The sequence below is a fragment of the Zootoca vivipara genome, chromosome 2, assembly GCF_963506605.1.
Source record: "Zootoca vivipara chromosome 2, rZooViv1.1, whole genome shotgun sequence".
NCBI classification, from domain to species: domain Eukaryota; kingdom Metazoa; phylum Chordata; class Lepidosauria; order Squamata; family Lacertidae; genus Zootoca; species Zootoca vivipara.
This window is the reverse complement of record NC_083277.1, coordinates 117,096,247-117,118,937: the sequence shown is the minus strand read 5'-3', so window position 1 is coordinate 117,118,937 and position 22,691 is coordinate 117,096,247. Positions and strand designations below refer to the sequence as shown.

The 22,691-nt window shown below is 44.4% G+C and overlaps 1 protein-coding gene across 1 annotated transcript; it reads left to right on the top strand.

Annotated features, from left to right (window-relative positions):
• The first annotated feature begins 274 nt into the window (after nt 1-274).
• Nucleotides 275-21,431, top strand: LOC118081540 (keratin, type II cytoskeletal 6A). Its single transcript, XM_035108034.2, has 9 exons — nt 275-941; nt 3,692-3,906; nt 5,459-5,519; nt 6,270-6,365; nt 8,318-8,482; nt 9,572-9,697; nt 11,681-11,901; nt 17,254-17,288; nt 19,361-21,431. The coding sequence occupies exons 1-9, from the start codon at nt 387-389 to the stop codon at nt 19,684-19,686; spliced, it is 1,800 nt and encodes a 599-aa protein (XP_034963925.2). The 5' UTR covers nt 275-386; the 3' UTR covers nt 19,687-21,431.
• Nucleotides 21,432-22,691: the final 1,260 nt, after the last annotated feature.

The following is a 22,691-nucleotide window of genomic DNA, read 5'->3' as shown; positions in this document are numbered from 1 at the left end:
TATTTGGCTGAGGTGCGGAGGTGGTGGTGAGAAAATTAATTTGTTAGTGTAGTTTTTGTGCCATTAAAGCCTGCAAGCCAAGCAATTTTGGTGCTTTGCTTCACTTCAAAGGAACACTTAGAGGACTTTAAAAAAAAAAATCAAAAAAAATCTGTTGCTGCCAAACATAGCCCAGCCCACTAACGAGCTTATTCTTGATTAATTACCTAACTCCAGCCAAGCCCACCTCAACATACATATGTGTGTATATATAGGGAGAGAAGACAGAATTTCAACCTCAGAGAGGGGTCTGGCGTCCTTCTCTCTCTTTCTTTCTCCCTCTCTCTCCCTCTTTTCCATAATAGGTCTTTGCTAATTTTTCTCCCCTATACTTTGAATAAGACACAATGAACAGGCAATTCAGTTCCAGGTCTGGGGGTGGGGTCAGGATCTCCCGGGGCTACAGTTCTTCCACTGCTGCCATTCCTGGAGGGACGAAAGGCAGCTTCACGTCAGTTTCTTTATCCCGGGGTGGCAGAAGCAGTGGGGGGCTAGGGGGTGGCTTTGGGAGCAGAAGCCTATACAGCCTAGGAGTTAACAAAAGCAGCTCCATTAGTCATGGTGCAGGTGGAATTGGAGGCCTCTGGGGTGGTGGAATGAGTAGTGGTGGTGGATTTGGTGCAGGCGGGTTTGGTGGTGGAGGGTTTTCTGTTGGGGGGTATGGAGCTGGAGGTGGTTCCTTTGCAGGCTTTGGTGGAGGTGGATCAGGAATGGGGGGCTTTGGTGGTGGTCCAAGGATGGGCTGTGTAGTTCCTCCTGGGGGCATCCAGCAAGTGACCACCAACTCCAACCTCCTGTTACCACTCAACTTAGAGATTGACCCAGAGATCCAAAAAGTGCGCGTGCAAGAAAGGGAGCAGATCAAATCCCTCAACAACAAGTTTGCATCCTTCATTGACAAGGTGAGTCAGTTAAACGCAACATTGTGGTAGAGTTTGCAAGAAAGGGATGGGCCACTCAAGGGTACGCTGGATGAAATCAGAATGCAGGCATCATTCTTCCCAACCAAGGTTTCAGTTTGACTACCTCTGTGGTTTCCCACAAACCATGTCTGGAATTGTAGATTGTTAGGTATCACGAATCTCTTTCACAGGACTACATTTCCCAGAGTCCCATAGGAAGAGGGAATGACTATTAAAGCATAGTGTGGGTTTGCCTGCTGCTGCTGCTTCTCCAGCTGTTTGCCTTGTTAAAGCAGCTGCCACACCCCATCCCCATCAACAAACCTTAGGATAAGGTTGCGGGTCTTATTTTGAGTAGAAGACATTTTCAAGCCTGAGTCACTGTTATATGCAAGAGCATTTGTGTTCATGTTCATAGATGTTATGGATTTAGATCGCGGTAGTCAATGTGGTATCCTCCACATCATGGGTAGGCAAACCAAGGCCCGGGGGCCAGATCCGGCCCAATGGCCTTCTTAATCTGGCCCGCGGATGGTCCAGGAATCAGCATGTTTTTACATGAGTAGAATGTGTCCTTTTATTTAAAATGCATCTCTGGGTTGTTTGTGGGGCATAGGAATTTGTTCTTTTTCTTTCTTTCCAAAATATAGTCCGGCCCCCCACAAGGTCTGAGGGACAGTGGACCGGCCCCCTGCTCCACATGTTGTGAGCTGCACCTCCCACCAGCCACCTATCCATTGGCTATGCCAGCTGAGAATGATGAACCCTGGTTTAGATTGAGTTGCCAGCCTGTAGCATGGGGAGGGGCAGAAGTAGCAGGGCATTTTTTGACACACTCCTGGAGAGAAGCAGGGTGGTCTGTGAGCATGGCTATGCTATAAAGGCTAGCCTACATTCCTGGCTCTCCCATGCTGTGCTTCTGCTTGTCCTCCTGCTCAGAGGCAAAACACCCCGAAGTTGCATATATACTATCATGCACACTACTAGGATGTTATGTAATACATTGGGCTTGACTTTTTGGTAGGATTGCTACCTTTCCAGTTTTCAACTAGCCACTTAAGTTTTGTCTAACAGGACCTTTATGTGAGATTTTGGCTGGTGAAAATATCCACACACCCCATGCTGTGGAAACTAAATTTCTGCTTGCGAAGCTGCTGTTCAAAGCCCAAAGCACATCTGTTTTGCCATGGTCAGCTGGCAACCTGGGCCACTAAGTGCTCTCAACAGGACAGCTATTTTAGGACTAGGTGGGGGTAGATTGATATGACAGTAGCATACAGGTTGACTGCTCATAAGTAAAGAGCCTCCAAGAAGATCCTGGAGGCAAAAGCATGCTCATTTTAAGACTGTCATATTTTGGTGAAGATCAAGCTGCTGTCACAGGCAGAAGACCAGTCCAGGAATGGGAGAGGAGGCATGTTTTTGGTCATTTGGCAGTACTATTTATGGGACTCCTGTCGGAAAGGCTGGCTACCATTGGTTTAGAATCATGTTTCACAAAAAGGAGGGGTACTGAATTCCCTTTATTTGTAGCAATGATGATTAATTGATTAGTTGAATCTTATCTTGGGACGCAGGTGGCACTGTGGGTTAAACCGCAGAGGCTGGGACTTGCCGATCGGAAGGTCGGCGGTTCGAATCCCCGCGACGGGGTGAGCTCCCGTTGTTTGGTCCCTGCTCCTGCCAACCTAGCAGTTCAAAAGCATGTCAAAGTGCAAGTAGATAAATAGGTACTGCTCCGGCAGGAAGGTAAACGGCGTTTCCAATGCGGCTCTGGTTCGCCAGAAGCGGCTTTGTCATGCTGGCCACATGACCTGGAAGCTGTACGCTGGCTCCCTCGGCCAATAATGCGAGATGAGCGCCATAACCCCAGAGTCGGTCACGACTGGACCTAATGGTCAGGGGTCCCTTTACCTTTACCTGTCTTTGCTGTAGGAGGCCTCAGGATTCCACCAACACAAGCAAAGGCAAGCTTGCTGCATCCTCCTCTTGATGTTTTTAGAGAGATGCTGGTACAGTGGAGAGGCCAGGAGTGTGAGCCAGAAAATTGCCAGTTCTCCTTTCATCTCAGAGAGGTGGATTTAGGCAAGCCACCATTGTCTCAGCCTCCGTTGCCACTGCAATATGTGTACAATAATACTGTTCTGCCTTACAGGAGTGCTGTAAGTGCTTTGAAAACTTTGAAACATTCAAGGGTTTGCACGGCAATTTAATCCATTCCAATATGTGTATCTCCAGGGTCTTTGATGATTTAGGGGGATTCATTGACGAGTGCAGCTAATCCTCATTGATCAGTGTGTAATAAGGACTGGGCTCTGGTTCCACTATGCTTTTGACTCAGCCTGTAAGACAGAGTTGTTCCGCCTGGCCTTTGGCTTGGAATCAGCCTGATCCCCTCTCCCTCTTTCATTTTCCTTCTGTGATGGAACCCCTATTTGGGGACTTCCCTGGCTTTTTTCTGGCCCACGTAGGACCAGTCTGGATAGTTGGCCTTGGTGAAGATTTGACGTTTTCTCCCCCAAACAGGTTTTGATCTGGGCTTCCAATGAAATGAGGCTGCCTTTTAAGTTGTATTTTAATCAATTGTTTTTATACCTGATGTTAGCCACCCTGAGCCCGGTCTTGGCTGGGGAGGGCGGGGTATAAACAACAACCACAACAACTACAACAACAACAACAACAACAAATTGTTGTTGTTGTGGTGGTGGTGCTATGACATTACACAACATGGTTCTCTTGATGGGTTTCAGGTACGGTTTCTGGAGCAACAGAATAAGGTTCTAGAGACCAAATGGGACCTACTACAGCAACATAGCAGCACAGGTACTAAGATCCACATTGAGCCAATGTTTGAGGCTTACATTGCTAACCTCAGGAGACAGCTGGATACCCTGACCGGTGATCGTGGGAGGCTGGATGGAGAACTCAGAAATGTGCAGGATCAGGTGGAAGACTTTAGAAAGAGGTGAGTGAGCCATGAGGGCCTACTTGGGTAAGAAGACTCAGCATACTCATCGATGCAGCAGAATAAGAGGGTGGAAAACCTTGAAAAGGTGGCATGGAATGTACCATTTCAGTCTGCAGGAGTGTATGTGTGTGTGTGTGTGATCCCATTTTTAATGCCCCCCCTTAATATAAACCAAAACAAATCTTCCTGGAAGTAGAAAATGAACATGTATTATGAAAAGTAGCATAGCCTGGCTCTCTATATGCTGTGTTTATTTTCTGCTTGCAAGGAGGATGTTGTTGTTTTTTTAATGTAGGGATTAGGAGCATTTTTTTTAAAAAAAAGAATTCTGTTGCTGCTGTCTGAAATGGGGAGAGTGCCCCATGAGAAACCCTTAGGCTTCTGGTTGGCCGCTGTGAGAGAAGGATGTTGGACTAGATGGGCCATTGGCCTGATCCAGCAGGCTCCTCTCAAGTGGCAAATTCCATCCTACTGCCATCTCAGGTCTCTGATGAGCTCAGTGGTCTGTCATGCGTCAATCCAGCATTAGGAATGAGCCGAAGATGCAATCTAGATGTTTTCTGGCCTCATAGCAATGCTATCTTTTTTTTCTTTTTTCTTGGCGTGGATTCCACCTTGTGGTTTAGGCTGGAGAAGTTTTCATTGCATATTAAAGAAATGAGGGCATTTAAAGCAAGTATTTACAGGATCATAAAATGCAGCTTGGCTCACAAAAGGAGCCATAAAAACTTGCAGCGGCAAATTCTGTCATATATATTCATGACTCCTTGGCCTGCTGGAAAGTGTGTTGGTAGAAAAGTATGGGGCACAACTGCATTAAAGGCAGATGGGACTGAGACACTTGAGGCAGACTTTTAGGACCCCCACCCACACAGATGGGATAGTCATTATCCTCTGACTTGGCGGATTTGAAGAATATTGTTGTATGATGCACTCCCTCACATATATGCAGCACACACATGCCTACACACAGCATGCCTACAGCAAAACCCAACAAGTGTAATCTAGGCCCCATCTACCTTTAAAGCACTTTAAACAGTCATAACAAGGCATCCCCAAACTCGGCCCTCCAGATGTTTTGGGACTACAATTCCCCTCATCCCTGACCACTGGTCCTGTTAGCTAGGGATGATGGGAGTTGTGGTCCCAAAACATCTGGAGGGCCACAGTTTGGGGGTGCCTGGTCATAACCTTACCCCCTAGAATTCTGGGAATTGTAGTTTGTTAAAGAATTGTAGTTTGCAGAGAGTTATTAGCAGACATTTTACTTCCCTTATGGGATGCAATTCCCAGGAAGAGGGATGGACTGTGAATTGTAGCCCTTTGAGAGGAATCGGAGTGTCTCCTAATAGCTCTCAGTGAAACTTATGTCTGTGTAATACATTTAACACTAGTATGTAAGGTTGCAATCCAGATTTGTAAGTAGCAATTAACCTACTCATCTGGGCCAGAATCGCATCAAAGGAAGGAACCATTTTCTTGCTATTCTTCCTCTCCCTCAGTTCTCCTTGTTCTCAGAAGAGTCCAAATCTGTTTCTTCTCTTAATAGATATGAAGATGAAATCAACAAGCGCACTGCGGCTGAAAATGACTTTGTTGGCATCAAGAAGGTGACTTTTTTTTTTAAAGGCAACAATAAGTAGGAGACTATTTTCGAGGGGAAATAACATTTTTTCTCAGCCCTTAGTGGAGTCCAGATTAAATGGGTTTCAAATTCCAGCTCAGGTGGCTGTTTCCCCAATAGTTGCCTACTGGCTTTATTATTATCAATAATCAATGAAAGGTAGATGTAGTCAACTGATTGAGGCTGCAATTCTATACCCACTTACCTCAAAGCAAGCATTATTGACCTCCATGGGCCTTACTTCTGAGTAGATTCGTGGGATACTTGGCTCTGAGTCAGGAGGCCCTTGGCCCTTGGTTCAAACCTTTGCAACGTAAGGCTAATAGTACTGGCTTAATTTACAGATTTCTTGTGACAAATAGTGAAATAATATATGTGAAGCTCTGCATATGCTTTAGCATGGCTAACAGGAACCTCCACAATACAGAAGAAGCACATAAGTGGATCACCACTTCTAGGGACAAACAGCATTGCCTTCTTTGTGTCCTGTTTATGAGCTTCCAGACGCATGTTGGAAAATAATGCAGAACTTCATGGAAAAGACTTTCTTTGGTTGAAGGAGGTCCCAGGTTCAGTCTCCAGTATCTTTAAGGTTTTTTAATGCCCCTGGGAAAGTCCTCTACTGTTGCCAATCAGAGTAGATGTTACTGGGCTGAGAAGACCAATAGCTGTCTATGACTTCTAGGTTGGCTCTAGCCATGTTTAATGTAACATGAATTCACTGCATTTATTTCAGGATGTGGATGGTTCCTTCATGCACAAAATAGAGCTGCAAGCAAAAGGTGATAGACTGAGAGATGAAATCGACTTCTTGAGAGCCCTCTTTGAGGCAGTAAGTGCTTAACTTTCTTGATTCAAAGAAATCAGAGTAATGTGGAATCTGATAGGCTGTGTCCTCACAGCTGGAAGCCAAGTTACTTTTTGCCGAAAGAAGTGGGCTGACTCATGTGAGAAAGAGCACATGCAAAATATGTGAAAATAGTTTCAAAATAGTTGAAAATGGGACATGTGACTGGCTCCTTGGCAGATTTTGGAGGACAACATTTCATAGGTCTGCTGGGGAGTTAAATGTGAGCCTGGTTCAGTCATTTTTGAATTTTGCACAGACCTAGGAATGAATCATGGGAGTTGTGAGTGAACTACCCTCAATATTGCATTGATGGCGCTCTAAAATATTTGTTTTAGAGTTATCTCTCCATCAGTTCACAAAGTGGTGATAGGAATCAGAAATGGGATACTGCAGGACAGCAAGGGGGGCAAAATGAAAACAAAACCAGATGCTCTTATCAGGCAAAGCCTTACAAGGGGACAAAATCTGACATGCATTAGACATTTGATTTTGTTCTCTGAAACCTCTGAGTGTAGGGCAGTGTATAAAATAAAAATAAAATAAAATCCCAGTTATTTTATGTGATGGGGAAAGCCCTCTATATTCAAAGGAAAACATCTGATAGGGAATCGTGAATACACAGGAGTCCCCTTTGCATGTCACAACATAAACTCTGCTGTGGATCAGATGGTTCTTTATAGAACTGGATAGGGAACCTGTGTTTCTCCAGATGTTGCTGGACTACAACTCCCATCACCCCTGCCCATTGGCTGGGGCTGATGGGAGTTGGAGTCCATCCACTTCTGGAGGTGCCACAGATTCCCCATCTCTGTTTTAGTGCTTTACTTTAAATGAAGGACAAAAAAGTTATTTAGAGTCTAGCCAGAGAGAAGAATGCATGAGAGGGATATTCTATGCAAGTATAATTCTAAGTAAGTAAGTGGTACTAACTCCCAGGTAGGTAGGTGTGTGTAGAATTTCACTGTGAGTCACTTTTTATAATATGGCTGCCACACATATTATGCCTGAAACTAGTGGCTGTTCCACATGCAAGAGTGCTAAGAAATTAGGGTTGACATACGTCCAGAATTTCCCGGACATAGCCGGGATTTGGCCATCAAAAAAGTGTCTGTGATGAAATCTCTGTAATGTCTGGGAAAATCCATACGTATGGCAACCCATGTCAGAAGTGTAGAATTTGGCGGATTTCTTTCAACAAAGCTCAAAAACTTTGGTGTCCGGATTTCCCTTTTTTACAAATATGGCAACCCTAAAGAAATCGTTTCAGAATTATTATGGTTTTTTTGGGGGGGGCGGTGTTCCTCCTGCTATTTGAGAGCAGCTAAACTCCTCGAATCCATTTCAGATTTGAGGCTTGCCATAGTGGGCTCACAAACAGACATATGCCAAGTTTTGGCCATGAATGCGCAAAGGCGTCCTGCACTTGGCATTGGTCAGTGACCCATGCTGATGTGAGACTCATAACCAGGCATAGCTCTAAAATGGGAGAGGTCTTGGCAGAATGTGCCACATGATGCTCAACTCTGCTAAGTCTCTTGTATACTTCTGTTGCATAATTCTACATTATCATTAGTAGCAAGCCATATGTCCTGGGCTAACACGTGGGTGGTCCTCCACGCCCCCCATGTGGTTTATCTCCACACCACTGCCATCCATTGGCAGGAATGTTGGGCAGCAGGATGGGCGATGAATCACATAGTGGAGGCCTGGTCTGTATTTTGAGCTGGTACACACATTATAAAGGTTTTTCGTGTGGACCAACTGCCATGCAGAGGCAGAGAAAGATGGCCTCCCTGTGGTGGTCCCGTCATGGAGAGGTTTTCTCATTTAGTCACTTCTTAATAATTAAGTTTTTCATCCAGCTGTAATCCTAAAATCCCCGAGTTTGTGGATGGGTGGGTGGACGGATACTAAGAACCTATTTTCTCATGCAGGAACTGGCTCAGATCCAGGGACAGATCAGCGACACCAGCGTTATCCTACAGATGGACAACAACCGAGATCTAGACCTCAATAGCATCATTGCTGAGGTGAAAGCACAGTATGAAGACATTGCTAACAGGAGCCGGGCCGAAGCAGAAGCTTGGTATCAAAGCAAGGTGAGACCTTCTGCATCCTTTATCTTTGGCGCTCAGTGACTAAGAGGCACCTGGGCCCTATTTTTCAGTCATTTGTTTATTACGGTTAAAGACCAGCTTGAAAGACACATCTAGGACAACTTTCACTAGAATAAAATATGCATTTAAAACAATCTACAGCAAACAGCTTCGGAATTAAAATTAAGCAAAATGCATAGACACGTGAGAACCTAAAATTTAAAATTTGAGATACCGTATAGATTGGTCCCTATCACCCTGGAGGCTCACTTCGACTGTTTTCCCAGCAGACTATTATTATTATTTTTTCAATCAACAGAGAAGCCTGAGGCAAATGAAAACAAGTTGAACTTGCAGACCAAAAAGTTTTTAAATCCAAAATGTTCCATTTTCATGGGAATGTTTGCCAAATTGGATCTCAATTCCTAATTTTAAAATTGGAGTTGGATCTGGAGGAGAGTAAAGTCAACCACTGGTGGAAAGCCTCTGAGAAGCAAAAGGCCTACTACACCCAATAGCACTGCCATTCTTTCTTGATATGGGAGCATCCAAGAGGCTCATAGGACCCTAGAGATATTTCTTCATTGTGCATTCATGATTATTTTTTGCTCATGGCGGCATGACGGCGATTATATCTGCAACCCCACTTTCGATGACATTTGTGTCTGGAAAAAGCTTCAGGGTGAACATTCTGCTTCGATTTCAATTGTTGCATGTGCCACAAATATTTGGGGCTCCTCTTTGTCCTCCTCCAAATGGCAATAACGTAGAACCATTGGGGAAGCACCACAGAAAGATGTGCAGACAATGCAGCATAGATTCAAAAGTAAAAAATTCAAGCATTTGCTACCAAGGAAGCTATCAAACCACTTTGAGGTTTATTATAATAAAAACAGCACGGCACCAACACTTTCATTAAAAGCAGTCCATTCTCAAAAGCCTATTGAAACAAGAAGGACAGCAAGGAGGGAGCCAGTCTCGCTTCTCCAGGGAGGGAGTTCCAGAGCCTAACCAAGCTGCCCATTCCTAAATCCTAGAACTGGTACTGCTTAAAGTAGCTCAGTTACTGAAGAATGTATTTCTGCATTGCAGTTTCAGGAACTTCAGAGTACAGCAGCTGGCCACGGTGATGACCTGAAGATCACCAAGAACGAGATTGCAGAACTGAATCGAATGATCCACAGATTAAAATCAGAAATTGATGCTGTTAAGAAACAGGTGGGGACCATTTTAATATAGCAACGACTGAATCTATGGCATGTGTGTATTTCATTCCCCCTCCTTCTTGTTCTTCTTTTTATTATTTATTCAATTTGTATTTTCTTGCAAGTTCAGGCTGGGTGGAGCCTTTGCTCAACGGCAGAACACATGGTTGCAGGTTCAGTCTCTGCCATCTTGATGATGCACATGGCGGGGGAATATGGGCTAGCATTTTGACGTCAGCGACATGGTGTGGGTGCTGCAGAGAACCTGCGTGTATGAGTAGTGCTGATCCTACAATAAACACCCACCTGGAAGCAGCCACAGACAGGTGTTCCTGATAGTTGCCCACCACCCACCATTCTTCCCTTCCAGACCTCTCTCACACTATAAACTTACTAAAATAGGAGCTAGGAACCCTTCTCAAAAGTGTCATCAGGCCTAATATTGGTGGCTGCTGCTTGGTGCTCAGCACTGAAAACCTCAGTGGACACGGTGCAATTTATTTCTGTCCTGCTGGGGTGTGTTCACTTCTGCTTTTCCTCCTGAGCCCCTTGATTGAAATAGCTGCAAAAGAGAGAAAAAAAGACAGCGACTGCTATAGATTCACTTTCATGGCTAATAGTGGCTTTGGGGTTGTAATGGGAAATAATTCAAGGTAACAAATCCTGCAACCCTGACTGAATTTGCGCTTGCTGCAGCTACTTTTACTTTAGACTTGCATTTAAGCAAAGGGTTTTAGAGAGCCAGACATGGATCCTGCAGTCCCCTGGGGGACGTCTGTTCATGCACCGTGATACTAAAATAATGTATTGGTATTTGACACATTAAATCCATGCTAATTTAAGATATTTTAAGTTAAAGCTGGGCATATAATTCCAAACTACTCCTGAAAAGAAGAAGTTTGGCCCTGTAAGTTACCTGGTTGGGAAACTGCCTAGGAACTGTATTGGGCAGCCCATGAGTTCCTTGGAGCAGGAGTGTGTGTGTGTGTGTGTGTGTGTGTGTGTGTGTAAGTAAATGCATGCATGCATGCATACATACATACATACCATAGATATCCTTAAGACAGAAAATAATCAAAATTCACAGAGGATTCTATGAGCTACACTTTAAATTGATTGCCTTTCCATTTGATTCAGGTAGGTAGCCGTGTTGGTCTGACACAGTCGATATATATATTTATATAATGTCCAGTAGCACCTTAGAGACCTACAAAGTTTGTTCTTGGTATAAGCTTTCGTGTGCATGCACACTTCTTCAGCTACACTGAAACAGAAGTCACCAGACCCTTATATATAGTGGGAGGGTGGGGTGGGGTTTTTCTCAGGAGGCTAGTAGGAGATGGGTGATTGATGGGTGGTCTCTAAGGTGCTACTGGACAATTTTTTTAAAAAAAATTATATATATATTTCAGTTTGATGTTTATCTGGCCAGCAATCCAGACTATCATCTAGAACAGGCATCCCCAAACTTTGGCCCTCCAGATGTTTTGGACTTCAATTCCCATCTTCCCCGCCCACTGGTCCTATTAGCTAGGGATCATGGGAGTTGTAGGCCAAAACATCTGGAGGGCTTAAGTTTGGGGATGCCTGATCTAGAATATTTAGACTGACCTCTTGAGAAACCTACAATTCCTAAACATGTCATGGCATCTGCCAGATTCATGAATATACCACCCACCCCTTAATCCAACTCATCAATGGGGAAGGTATTTGAACAGTAGCCGGTGCCACAATGAGTCCTGCAAAATGCCTCCAGCCGGCCCTTTCCATTCTGACACCAAAATGGGAACCAAGGTATGACTATGCGGAAAACTGCTATCACTTCATGAAAACAGGGTTAGGTGTCTCTGCAGATGTATGGAAAGAGCTGATTCGTGGCCAGTGGGCTCTTGAACTATCTACAAGTAACACTGACAAGGCAATATTACATATTATGGTGTATGTAAAATGAACACTTTAGGAAGCTACTATTTGACTTTTCTGATACCTGCTGCAGATTGCTCAGTTCCAGGCAGCTATTGCTGATGCTGAGCAGCGAGGGGAAAGGGCCCTGAAAGATGCCAGAACAAAACTCACTGATCTGCAGCATGCCCTACAAAGTGCCAAGGATGAGCTGGCACGCCTACTGCGGGATTACCAGGAGCTAATGAATGTCAAACTATCCCTGGATATTGAGATTGCTACATACAGAACTCTGCTGGAAGGAGAGGAATGCAGGTGGGTGCCATCTTGCGATGGTTTCATTTCATACCTGGTGCTGTAGCATGTATGCATTTGACACAACATAGCTAATGCTGCATACTTGCGGTGTGAGTGTCCATATTCAAATCTATACATATTTTAATACCCTAAAACTATATATTTGGCTTTGTATAACTATCAAATACCTTCAGCAAAGATATGCCTGGTTGGTTTGTTCACATCTGGGTGTGAAATGCTACCTACCGACTCTTTGCCCTTCAGTGTTGCCTTAGGTCAGGCTTCCCCAAACTAAGGCCCGGGGGCCGGATGCGGCCCGCGAGGCTCTTTTATGTGGCCCCCAGCGACCCCCGCTGTTAACGGTGTGATGCGGCGCGGCTGCCCACTTCCGGGTCGCTGGAGCATCAGAAATAGCTTGTGTGCATGCGCAAGCGTCATTTCCTGAGCACTTGCGGACCAGAGGAGGCCCATGCGCATGCGCACAAGCTATTTCCAGTGTTCTGGCGAACCGGAAGTGCGCTGGAAATGACGTGTGTGCATGCGTATGGGTGTGCGCTCCCACACGCTCCGGCCCGCAGCACAATCAGCGCTGGTGGCACTTGCCCTCGATGACGTGAGTTTGGGGACCCCTGCCTTGGGTCTGTGATCTTAGCCTCCCAGTTTCTCCTGCTTGCCCATTCTTTGATCTCCTGTTACGAAGACCATACCTGGGGCCTCCTTTCTCTTTGGCTCTTCCTGCCATCAAGCTGATGCTTCCTCTGTCCCACTTCCCCTCAGATTTTTGCTTCCTCCAACAAGTCCAACTCACTTAGCATGCTCTCTTCCTTCAGCAACGCTGCCCCAGGATCCCCTGCTCCTTAGATGCCTCCTCTCCCTCACTTGGGCTTCCTGCCCCTACCTGCCCTCTCTGACCTTCAACTCTTCTTCTTACCAGCAATATATACTCCCTCTTATCCAAGGGAACCAGATACACAGGCGCACCCCCCCCTTCCACACACAAAAAGTTAGTTTCTATATCTTTAATGGTTGTGTAGGAGAGGTTATGTTAGTACAAGAGGCCTTTCTCTCTCATTCAAACGTTTTCTCTTCTGTACAACTATCAAAGGTTGTACAGGACTCTGTACAAAACAAATGAAAGAACTCTGTTCTGTATTTGAATCTGGTCACCCTACTCCTGTAGCTGAAACCTACGAGAGATATTTTGTAGCCATTTCTGTGTGGGAAGTGAAATATCTCAGCTTAGACTGATCCTTCCCCCACATTCCACCATACCATGCAGAACACTCATGGACACACTACACCATCATGGTAGCTCAGAAAACAGTTAGAAGGGGGTTTCAAACGATAGGAATCAGCCAGTTGATGAACACAGAACATGCCATGATTCGCCCAGTTTGGGATTTTGCAAGAGAATCATTCAGGTGGTGGCACCCATTATTCCTGCTTTTTATTACATTTATTCATGTGGGCATTGAAACACAGATACATTTGCATGGCATTTATCCAATCATGTAAAATGTCTCATATTTAATGGATCTCTTAGCCAATATCTATGTGCATACTTAGGAAGTATTGCCTGCTGTTGCACATCATAAGTAACATTGCATGCATATGCCATAGAATTTTGTGTTTCCACATGCATTTTATTTGCATTCATATTAGCTGAAGCAGGTTATAACACAGGGTGGATTTTAAAAATGCAAATGCATAACATGCACAAATATTTTACATGCATATAAGTAAGTCTCTGTTTATTAGTAGATACGTATCTAATGCATTTTTTTAAAAATAAAAACCCACACCATAATGCTACTTAGAGACTATTCATAAAAGGAATCTCTATTCATAAAAGGGTCTCTTAGCCCCTATCTTGGGCATGAAAGGCCTACTGACAGTTATGCAATGGTGAAAAACAGGTACTCTGTGCATGTTTGTTGCTGTTGTTTAGTCGTTTAGTCGTGTCTGACTCTTTGTGACCCCATGGACCATAGCACGCCAGGCACTCCTGTCTTGCACTGCCTCCCACAGTTTGGTCAAACTCATGTTCGTAGCTTCGAGAACACTGTCCAACCATCTTGTCTTCTGTCGTCCCCTTCTCCTAGTGCCCTCAATCTTACCCAACATCAGGGTCTTTTCCAAGGATTGTTCTCTTCTCATGAGGTGGCCAAAGTATTGGAGCCTCAGCTTCACAATCTGTCCTTCCAGTGAGCACTCAGGGCTGAGTTCCTTAAGAATGGATAGGTTTGATCTTCTTGCAGTCCATGGGACTCTCAAGAGTCTCCTCCAGCACCATAATTCAAAAGCATCAATTCTTCGACGATCAGCCTTCTTTATGGTCCAGCTCTCACATGCTTAGAGAGACCTGTGTCTTTATTATTATTTGTTTATGTGCCTAAGGCTGACGTCTGGCATTCAAAACAGATTCCAAGTATGACTCCTGTTGCAAGCTTGCTCAATGAGTAAAGGGATCAGCCTTTCATTCCTGGTCATTCCTCACCACTTGAGGGAGCTATTTGGTGATTGCTCCATGGCTGAAGTTGCTTGGGTTATTAATTGGCCCCCGGGGGCAGGTTTTGCAACTGGGGAAGGGAGAGGGAGTGTGCATGGCAGTGTCAGGGGTGATTACATGGACTTACACCATAGTCCCAGCCAGTGGCAAAAGGTTTCCCATTGGGATCTGAGATAAACCGCACATTGGCAGCAACCATGTAATGTAGACTATCTCAGAGGCAGAGCACTGGTTCCACTAGTTCGACTGGTATGTCCTCCACCCCAGGATTGTGAGAAATGGTTAAGCCTGAAGCTGGCAAACAACCCCAGAAACCACTGTCGATCTTTCACTCTGAGGCTGTGATTGCAGAATCCCCAGAGGCAGGGATAATGAAATGGCTTAGGACAGTAGCAACAGGGGAAACAAAATGGTGTGCACTGCCCATCTGCTTACCAAATCAGAGTCCCCATTTCTTCACAAGCCACCCCTCTTCATACGCCTCCAGGGGGTGGGTCCAAGGCCTTTTGTTTCCTGAGATGATAGACAAGACCAGGCATAGGCAAACTCGGCCCTCCACATGTTTTGGGACTACAATTCCCATCATCCCTGACCACTGATCCTGTTAGCTAGGTGTCACAGATTGCTTCTGGCTACTGTTGAGAGATGAGTTCCACAGCCATCCTGCCTTTAAGACTTTTATTGGTGCATAATATATGTACAAGTGCAATAAAGTTTCAAGGAAACATGTCTGCTTAGTCCGAAGAAGATTCCCCCAATGCCCTTCGCCTGCTCCTCCCCCAGGATAACAACCGTGGGACTCTGAATCTCCTCCCCTTACGCTTACGTGTCCTGGAATGTCTCAATTCAGGCGCGAACTTGAAAGGTCGGGCTGTCTCCCCGCTGGACACTTCTCCCTCCCCCTCCCCCTGAGTGTCTGTCTCAGATTGCAGTAATGGCTCTAGGATGCTGTCTGAGCCTCGGTGCCTCTCCAGTTCGGTAGTCAGGGAAGTTTCACTGCTAGAACCTTCCCTGACACTAGGGATGATGGGAGTTGTAGTCCCAAAACATCTGGAGGGCCGAGTTTGCCTATGCCTGGACAAGACGCTGACTGCCTTCCCTAATTTGATGTACAGAAGCCAATTGGACCGGCAGTTGAATTGTATTTCAGTGCTGGCTGGCTTCTACTGCACCTGAGAGCTTAGCTTAGGAGGAATAGAGCAGTCTGTGTGGCAACAATCCCTACCTCCCAGTATTTGCTGGGAGAGCGTGTTGAATTTTTCAAATTCCAAATATGAGGAATTTTGTTTTTCCGAAAGTTTTTTTTTAAATCAAATGTAGACTTACCAAGCTAAATGTTGTCCAGACACAAAAATAATAGCAGGTTTGAATTCCTCACACCAAAAAACGTATTTTAAAGACCGCTCACTGAAAAAAGATTGCAAAATTAAGTTTCACCCTCTGAAATGACACACCCTACTGTGGTTGCATCATCCTGGCCAATGGTTGGGCCGGCCCTGTGAGGCCTCCCACAAGCTGAAACCAAACCTGTGTCCCTTTCTCCCGTTTAGTTAACATGTCAGAACAGCCACCTGGTTGAGGAAAAGGGCAATCTCACAGTCACTTCCCAGAGGCCCCCACTTTCAAGTATTGGAGGATGGGATATTTTGTCTGAAAGTCGGGCACATGAATTCCTTTTTAAAAAGGGAAATTTCTCAAAGAACAATATGCAGTTTCACCTGAGAGCAGTATCTCCTGTTCCTGTAGCGGGTCTAAAATATATTCTGAGTGGAAAGGTCCCTCTCCACTCACAGTATGTATGGTGAGGCGCTGGGCATTACTGTGCATTTGCAAATAATAAACTTATGGCCAGTACCATCTGGAAGGCTGTGAGTTGCCTGTCTCTGCCTTAGGACTGCTGGGCCAGTGCAACATGGAAACCTGCAATATGTAATATTACACCAACAACCCAAGTTAGGGTGGGAGGTGTTGCCTGCCATGGCACCAGTGATGGGCAAGGGCAGGAAATGCTGCCTGACTAATCCTGGTAATGTAAACGAACCATTGAGCCTCCCCAGGCTATAGAGTGAGGCCTTCCAGATGTTGCTGGACTACAGCTCCCATCATGTCTGATGCTCGCTAGGAATGATTGGAGTCAATGATATTTGGAGGGCAAGAAGTTCCCCATTCTTGGTCTAAGGCAGGTATGTCCAACAGGTAGATCGTGATCTACCGGTAGATCACTGGATGTCTGAAGTAGATCACTGGTAGATCATTGGCTCCCCCCAGAGAAGCTGAACAACTGTGGCTCCCCTAAAAAAAAGCTCAGCATCTCACCTCCTCCCAGAACAAACTCAACAACTTTGACCTGAACCCCCCCAAAATGGGCCTTCCTCCATCTTAAAAAATGCTCAAGAACTTTGACCTGAACCCCCCAAAAGGGGGTAGATCACTGCCAGTTTTCAACTCTGTGAGTAGGTCACAGTCTCCTGGGAGTTGGCCACCCCTGGTCTAAGTTATGGAGATGCAGGACTGGTATTTAGAGGAGGGCCCTGTAGTAGGTTTTGTTGCAGGGAGAGACATGCAGCTTCTCTTGTCCTTGGATGGCAAGCTTCATTTATTAGGAAATCCCCTTTTGTAGGCAAGATACCAGGGGCCCTAACTTCCTCCATGTCTGATCTCTCCCCAATGAGTAACTAAAATGCCAGGCAGAGTTTCTTGCTCTGTGTCTGGAAACTGTCCTTGTGACTTAGCAGACATATTTATTTTGCCAGGGCACTGTTTCAGACAAATGTCCTGTAACACGCCTTAATCATTTTGCTCAAAAGCATTTCATCCTTGAATGATTGGCTGACTTGCCTTCAATGTTTTTCTCTCACTAGGATGTCTGGAGAACTTACCACCCCTGTAAGCATGTGTAAGTATTTTAGTTATACTACTTTTCACTGTGAAGGTCCATGATACCACACTCTCCCCCACAGAGTTTACCTCTGGGCTGAAGTTCTCCCAATCTAGAATAGTGTGGGACTTCCGAAGGCTCTTTTGAGAACTTCATAAAGTTGGGACGAATGAAGGGACTGGGAAGGGCAATAGGTTAGATGGGGTACATCTGTTTTGTGTGCAGAAGGTCTCAGATTTCATCCTTGGCATCTCCAGATAGCAGATTAAGCTGAATTAAACTGAAATCCCACAGAGCTGCAGCCACTCAATGTACTGAGCTAGATGGTCTGATTTACTATAAGGCAGCTTCCTATGTTGCTATGAATCTCACATCCACACCATACATTTAAAGCATGTGGCTTTTCCTAAAGAACCCTGGGAATGCTGTTTCATTGGGGTGCTGGGAACTTTTAGTTCTCTGAGGGGTGAGCTACAGTTCCCAGGATTCTTTGGGGGAAGCTATGTGTGTTAAATATGTTTTGAATGTATAGTGTGGTTTCTAACAGACACCTTGGCAAGTACCCCATCAAGAACCTCCAGGGAACAAAATTTCATAGCTTCCAAGTGGGCAACTTTGACTGAAGGCAGAAAATAGTTTCCTTCCAGAAACCGAAGACAGTCTGAAGGAGGGGTCCCTCCCTGTGGTGTTTGTACTCATCCCCTCTGTTGACTGTAGTAAAGAGATTTAGTAGGTTTTTGTATTGTTTTAAAAATACTAAAACATGTGGTTATGTGTACACCCCTGGCTGTGATGCTTCTTACATACCATACCTTGCCAAAGCCCCTTTCAGACATTATACCCATATATATTTCTCTATAGGATCTCTTTGGATGGAAATTTACTTTAAAAGTTTATTGGTACCAGGACTGTACTATTGCATTACCTCACATCTCAAACCAAAAGTCTGATGGTGATCTGTAGATGAAAAATATATATATATAGGAGAAGCGAGGAGTGGATGTTGTAATTATGAGTTACCAGATACCCACAGGTTGACCAAAATGCATTCAGGTTACAACAGAGAGATCACATTTCTAGATACAATAAATGATGCCACCCTAGGAGTAATCTAACTAGAAAGGAGGCAACCCTTGAAGTAATCCTGAGTGCTGCCCAGGATCTGGTGAAAGATATAGGTGTTCTCATTCTGGCTGGTGTAAATAAGTCCAAGGGGATGCCAGTGTGGTTAACAAGCAGAATCAAGGAATAAAAGGCAAGAAGGATTCTTTTGGGAAAATGTAAGCCTTGCCCAAATGAGGAGTATAAAAAGGGGCACAAATTTTGGCGGGAACAAAAATGCAAGTTGACAAGAAGGCAAGTGAAATAAAAATAATAATTTGAGGAGGGTATTTCACACACACACACACACACACACACACACACACACACACACACACACTTATGATAAGTAATGTATCAGAGGCAGGGAAATAAATTGGAAACGAGTTGGTTTGGCCACTCAATGGGGTCCTGAATTGGACAGATCCTCGGTCTGATTCAGCAGTGCTCAGTCATGAAACAAATGGATATACAGTGGTGCCTCGCTAGACGAATTTAATTCATTCCACAGGTCTTTTCTTATAACGAAAAATTCGTCTAGCGAATCCCATAGGAATGCATTGAATTTTTTTTGAATTTCCCCCCCATAGGAATGCATTAATTGACTTTCAATGCATTCCTATGGGAAACTGCGATTCGCTAGTTGAATTTTTCATAAAATGAATTCGTCTAGCGAGGCAACCTCTGCTCGAAAAATCCTTTCATTAAGCGGAAATTTCGTTAAGCAGGGCATTCGTTAAGCGAGGCACCACTGTATTACATTTATTTTATTGCATCTTTCCTCCCAAAAGCTCAAGGTGGCTTACTTGCTTCTCCCTTGCCCCATTTTATTTTCACAGCCACTCTGTGGGTTAGGTTAGGCTGTGAGGCAGTGAAGGGCCCAAGGTTACCCAGTGAGCTTTGCAGTACTTTGCATGTACCTGTAGTGGCATTTGCTTGGAGAATTTCTCTGGAGCATCTTTCAGTAAAATTCTCTTTTTTCCCCCCAGCGGTGATCAGCAGCTCTTCTACCATGGGCAGAAGCAGTTATGGCTTTGGCAGCGGCGGCGGCAGCCGAGTGAGCAGCGGAGGATTTTCCCTGGGTGGTGGTGGAGGAGGAGGAGGAGGAGGTGGTGGCAGTGGAGGTGGCAGCCTTAATCTCGGAATGGGTGGTGGCAGTGGTGGTGGTTATGGCATGAGCAGTGCAGTCGCTGCAGGAGGGAGCAGTTACAGCTCTGGCTTTGGTGGGGGGCTGAGTTCAGGAGGGGGAGGGGGCTCCTCGAGTGTGAAATACAGCTCAACAACTTCGTCATCAAGGAAGAAAGTAGTCAGATAAAAAGGAAAGCAGCCACACTCACACAAGTTCAGCCACTTCTAGAAAATGTTCATATTTGTTCTAACTGCCCGCAGCAACACCCAGCCTCCGTGCTAGTTGTCCTTGACTAAATGATGGGAGAAATGGTCCCCCCAAATAATCACACACAGGAATGCAGTGGATATTCATGAAGAATGCCTTTCCACTGTGCCCCCTAGCCTAGAGTGGATAGATTCTGTTGCTTAAGGCTATATTTCTCGATTAACACCACCATTACCTCATTGAAATAAATGAGAGGAAACTTGACCAGAGAGCAGCGCATCTCCCACTTTGTATACCTCTTTCGTTCAATGCCTGTTTCCCCCCTTCTCTCTGACACTGTTAACATTGGCTGCAGTGCAAGAATTCAGAACCACTTGCAGTGTGAATGAATCGAGGCACCCATATCAAATTGCATCGGCTGCTGTCTCTCTTCCAGTTGTTTGGAAGAGAGGAACCAGCAGGAAATTTACTTCAAATTTGGGGTATTTTTTCCCCCATTGAAGGCAAATAACACAACACTTGGATCCCATTGTAATATTGCAATCATTTTGTGGCATGCTCCTACTGCAAAAAAACAAAACAAGAACACTTTAATGCCCTGCTGATTTCAGTGAGAGAGTTAAGGATGTGATTCAACTTTGCCCACTGAAATGAAAGGGGCTGATAAAATGCTTAATCTTTGGCTGGGTTGTGCTCCTTTTTTCAAAGGAAAAAAAAACCACCCTAGGAAACTTGAGTATGTCAAGGAATGACATTTATTTTAGATCATAGCTTCACTTCAAAAGACACATTTGAATCCCTACTTCTAATGACTTGTTCTAAACTTTAGGCAGCAACTGAATGTACAGTTACAAACAGGGTTTTAGAATGTGTAACACTGTGGAATTGTAACCTTAAAGTCTGTGTTTTTTGCTATGAAATTCCATTGCTCCAGTTGCAGATTTGTGTACTGATCTCTTGGAGCATTGAGAAGTGTGGAATACAATGTATACCACCCTCCAGCCAAGGTGCCACTGGGAATATCAAATACCACTTTATATATAAAAATAATTTTGCCATAAAAGGCATCTGATATCCCAGTCAGTGCAATCTGATGCACATCTACTCAGAACTAAGCCCCATTATGTTCAGTAGGACTTAGTCACAGGTAAATGGCTGTACTATATCCACTGAATCCTATATCCACTTGCCTGAGTGTAAGTCCCCTTGAACTGAGGGGTCTTTACTACAAATAGACATATTGTGGATTGCACTGTTCATTTATTTTGAATGATTACAAACCACTTCTGACACCATGTGGCACAGGCACAGTCAAAACAGGAAATTGTTTAATAAACAAAAGGAGCAAGTGCTCCGATCAATCAGCATTGGTTCTTTTTTAATTTTCATGATTGCCCAGGACAATGATAGAGTTTGGCTTCATCAACATCACAATATTCATTCCAGTATAGTTGACTTTAGGTCACATACCACTTGCAGCACCTAAGTGGAACACATATTTGCCTTCTTGGTTGGGTTGCTTTGCAAAGTGATGAATTTTACAAGTTTGAATAGAATTTACACACTGTTGAAGATTTTAAGGAATCTGTGACTTAGCAAGCACATTCACCTTGATTGGTTTCTGTCTGCTAGTGCTTATTGTAAATAAAATTGCAGAGGCTCATCCTTTTCTCACTGTTCATTTTTCTGCATGATCTTTATTGCCAATAAACTGCATTGTAATATTTCTTTCCTGCAAGTGTTTTTTTTTAAAATAAAATTTTAAAGTATAATGGAAGGATACCATGCAGCCCTGCAGAATTGCCTGGATCACATACAATCTGAGCAAGGAAGAGTCTAGTATAGGGAGCCTGTTGGGTCTCTGGTGAGACCAGAACATACTGCCACATGGAAATACAGGACTGAACTGAGCTCCTGGAAATGAGGGTGGAAGGAAATGTGGTTTTGTGTGTGGATGGGTTTCTGTGGATGTGCTTTAAATGTATGATGCACACACAGAGTTTCAGAATTCAATTAAGTCATCTCAGCTGAAGACGGCTAAAACTCAGAGTCAAATCACCTACTGAAGTTTACTAGATCAGTTGCAGCATCCCTAGTGCCACATGACAAAAGAAAGCTCAACTCCAGTATGGTCTGATGAAGCATGGAAAGATCACCACTGCCCCATAATCTATGTGCATATATTAAGAAGGAAGTTACACCAAGATTGTAATTGGGGAAGAAGGGAAAAGAGAATGTTAGCCGCTTTGAGACTCCTTCGGGTAGTGATAAAGCGGGATATCAAATCCAAACTCTTCTTCTTCTTCTAATGCCAACTAAGAATAGGACACAGACTTACACCTTGATGCCAATTGGGTTTGTTCCATTGTAAGTCTCCTTGAGCCCAAGAGGCCTCACTCCCAAAGAAGTATGGACAAGATTGAAACTCTTATTGTGGAGGACATCAAATGATGGCCAGGCTGGCAATACAATTTATGTTGCTGTCATTTGCAGCGTTAACATGCATAGATAGATAGATAGATGATAAAAAAATATTCTTTCCACTGCATAAATATGGTGAAATGTTCTCCCCCTCCCCAGTTTCTCTGACCACAAGAAAGATGGAGAATGGCAAAAGGTCATGTGCTCAGAGCTCTAAGTGAAATATTCAGGAAATGTGAGAGTCCGTAGATAACTGTTTTCTGACCTGATCATTAGACCCGAAGGTGCAAATCAAGACAGTTTATATCGGAATTCACAGATCAAATTCCTAAATGAATCCATTTGGATTAGACGCAACACATAATACATTCCAGGCTACCGCCATGACCTACATGCATGCCAAATTTGCTGTGTGAAACTTCTGGGAGAAAGAAGGCTGTGGCATGGAGACTTTCCCTGCAAACACCCACACCCACAAGAGGATTTGGACATACTGGCTTTGAAGTAGAAGCCTGATATATTAATTATAAGGTTTCATGATGTCCACAGCCATATATGCATGG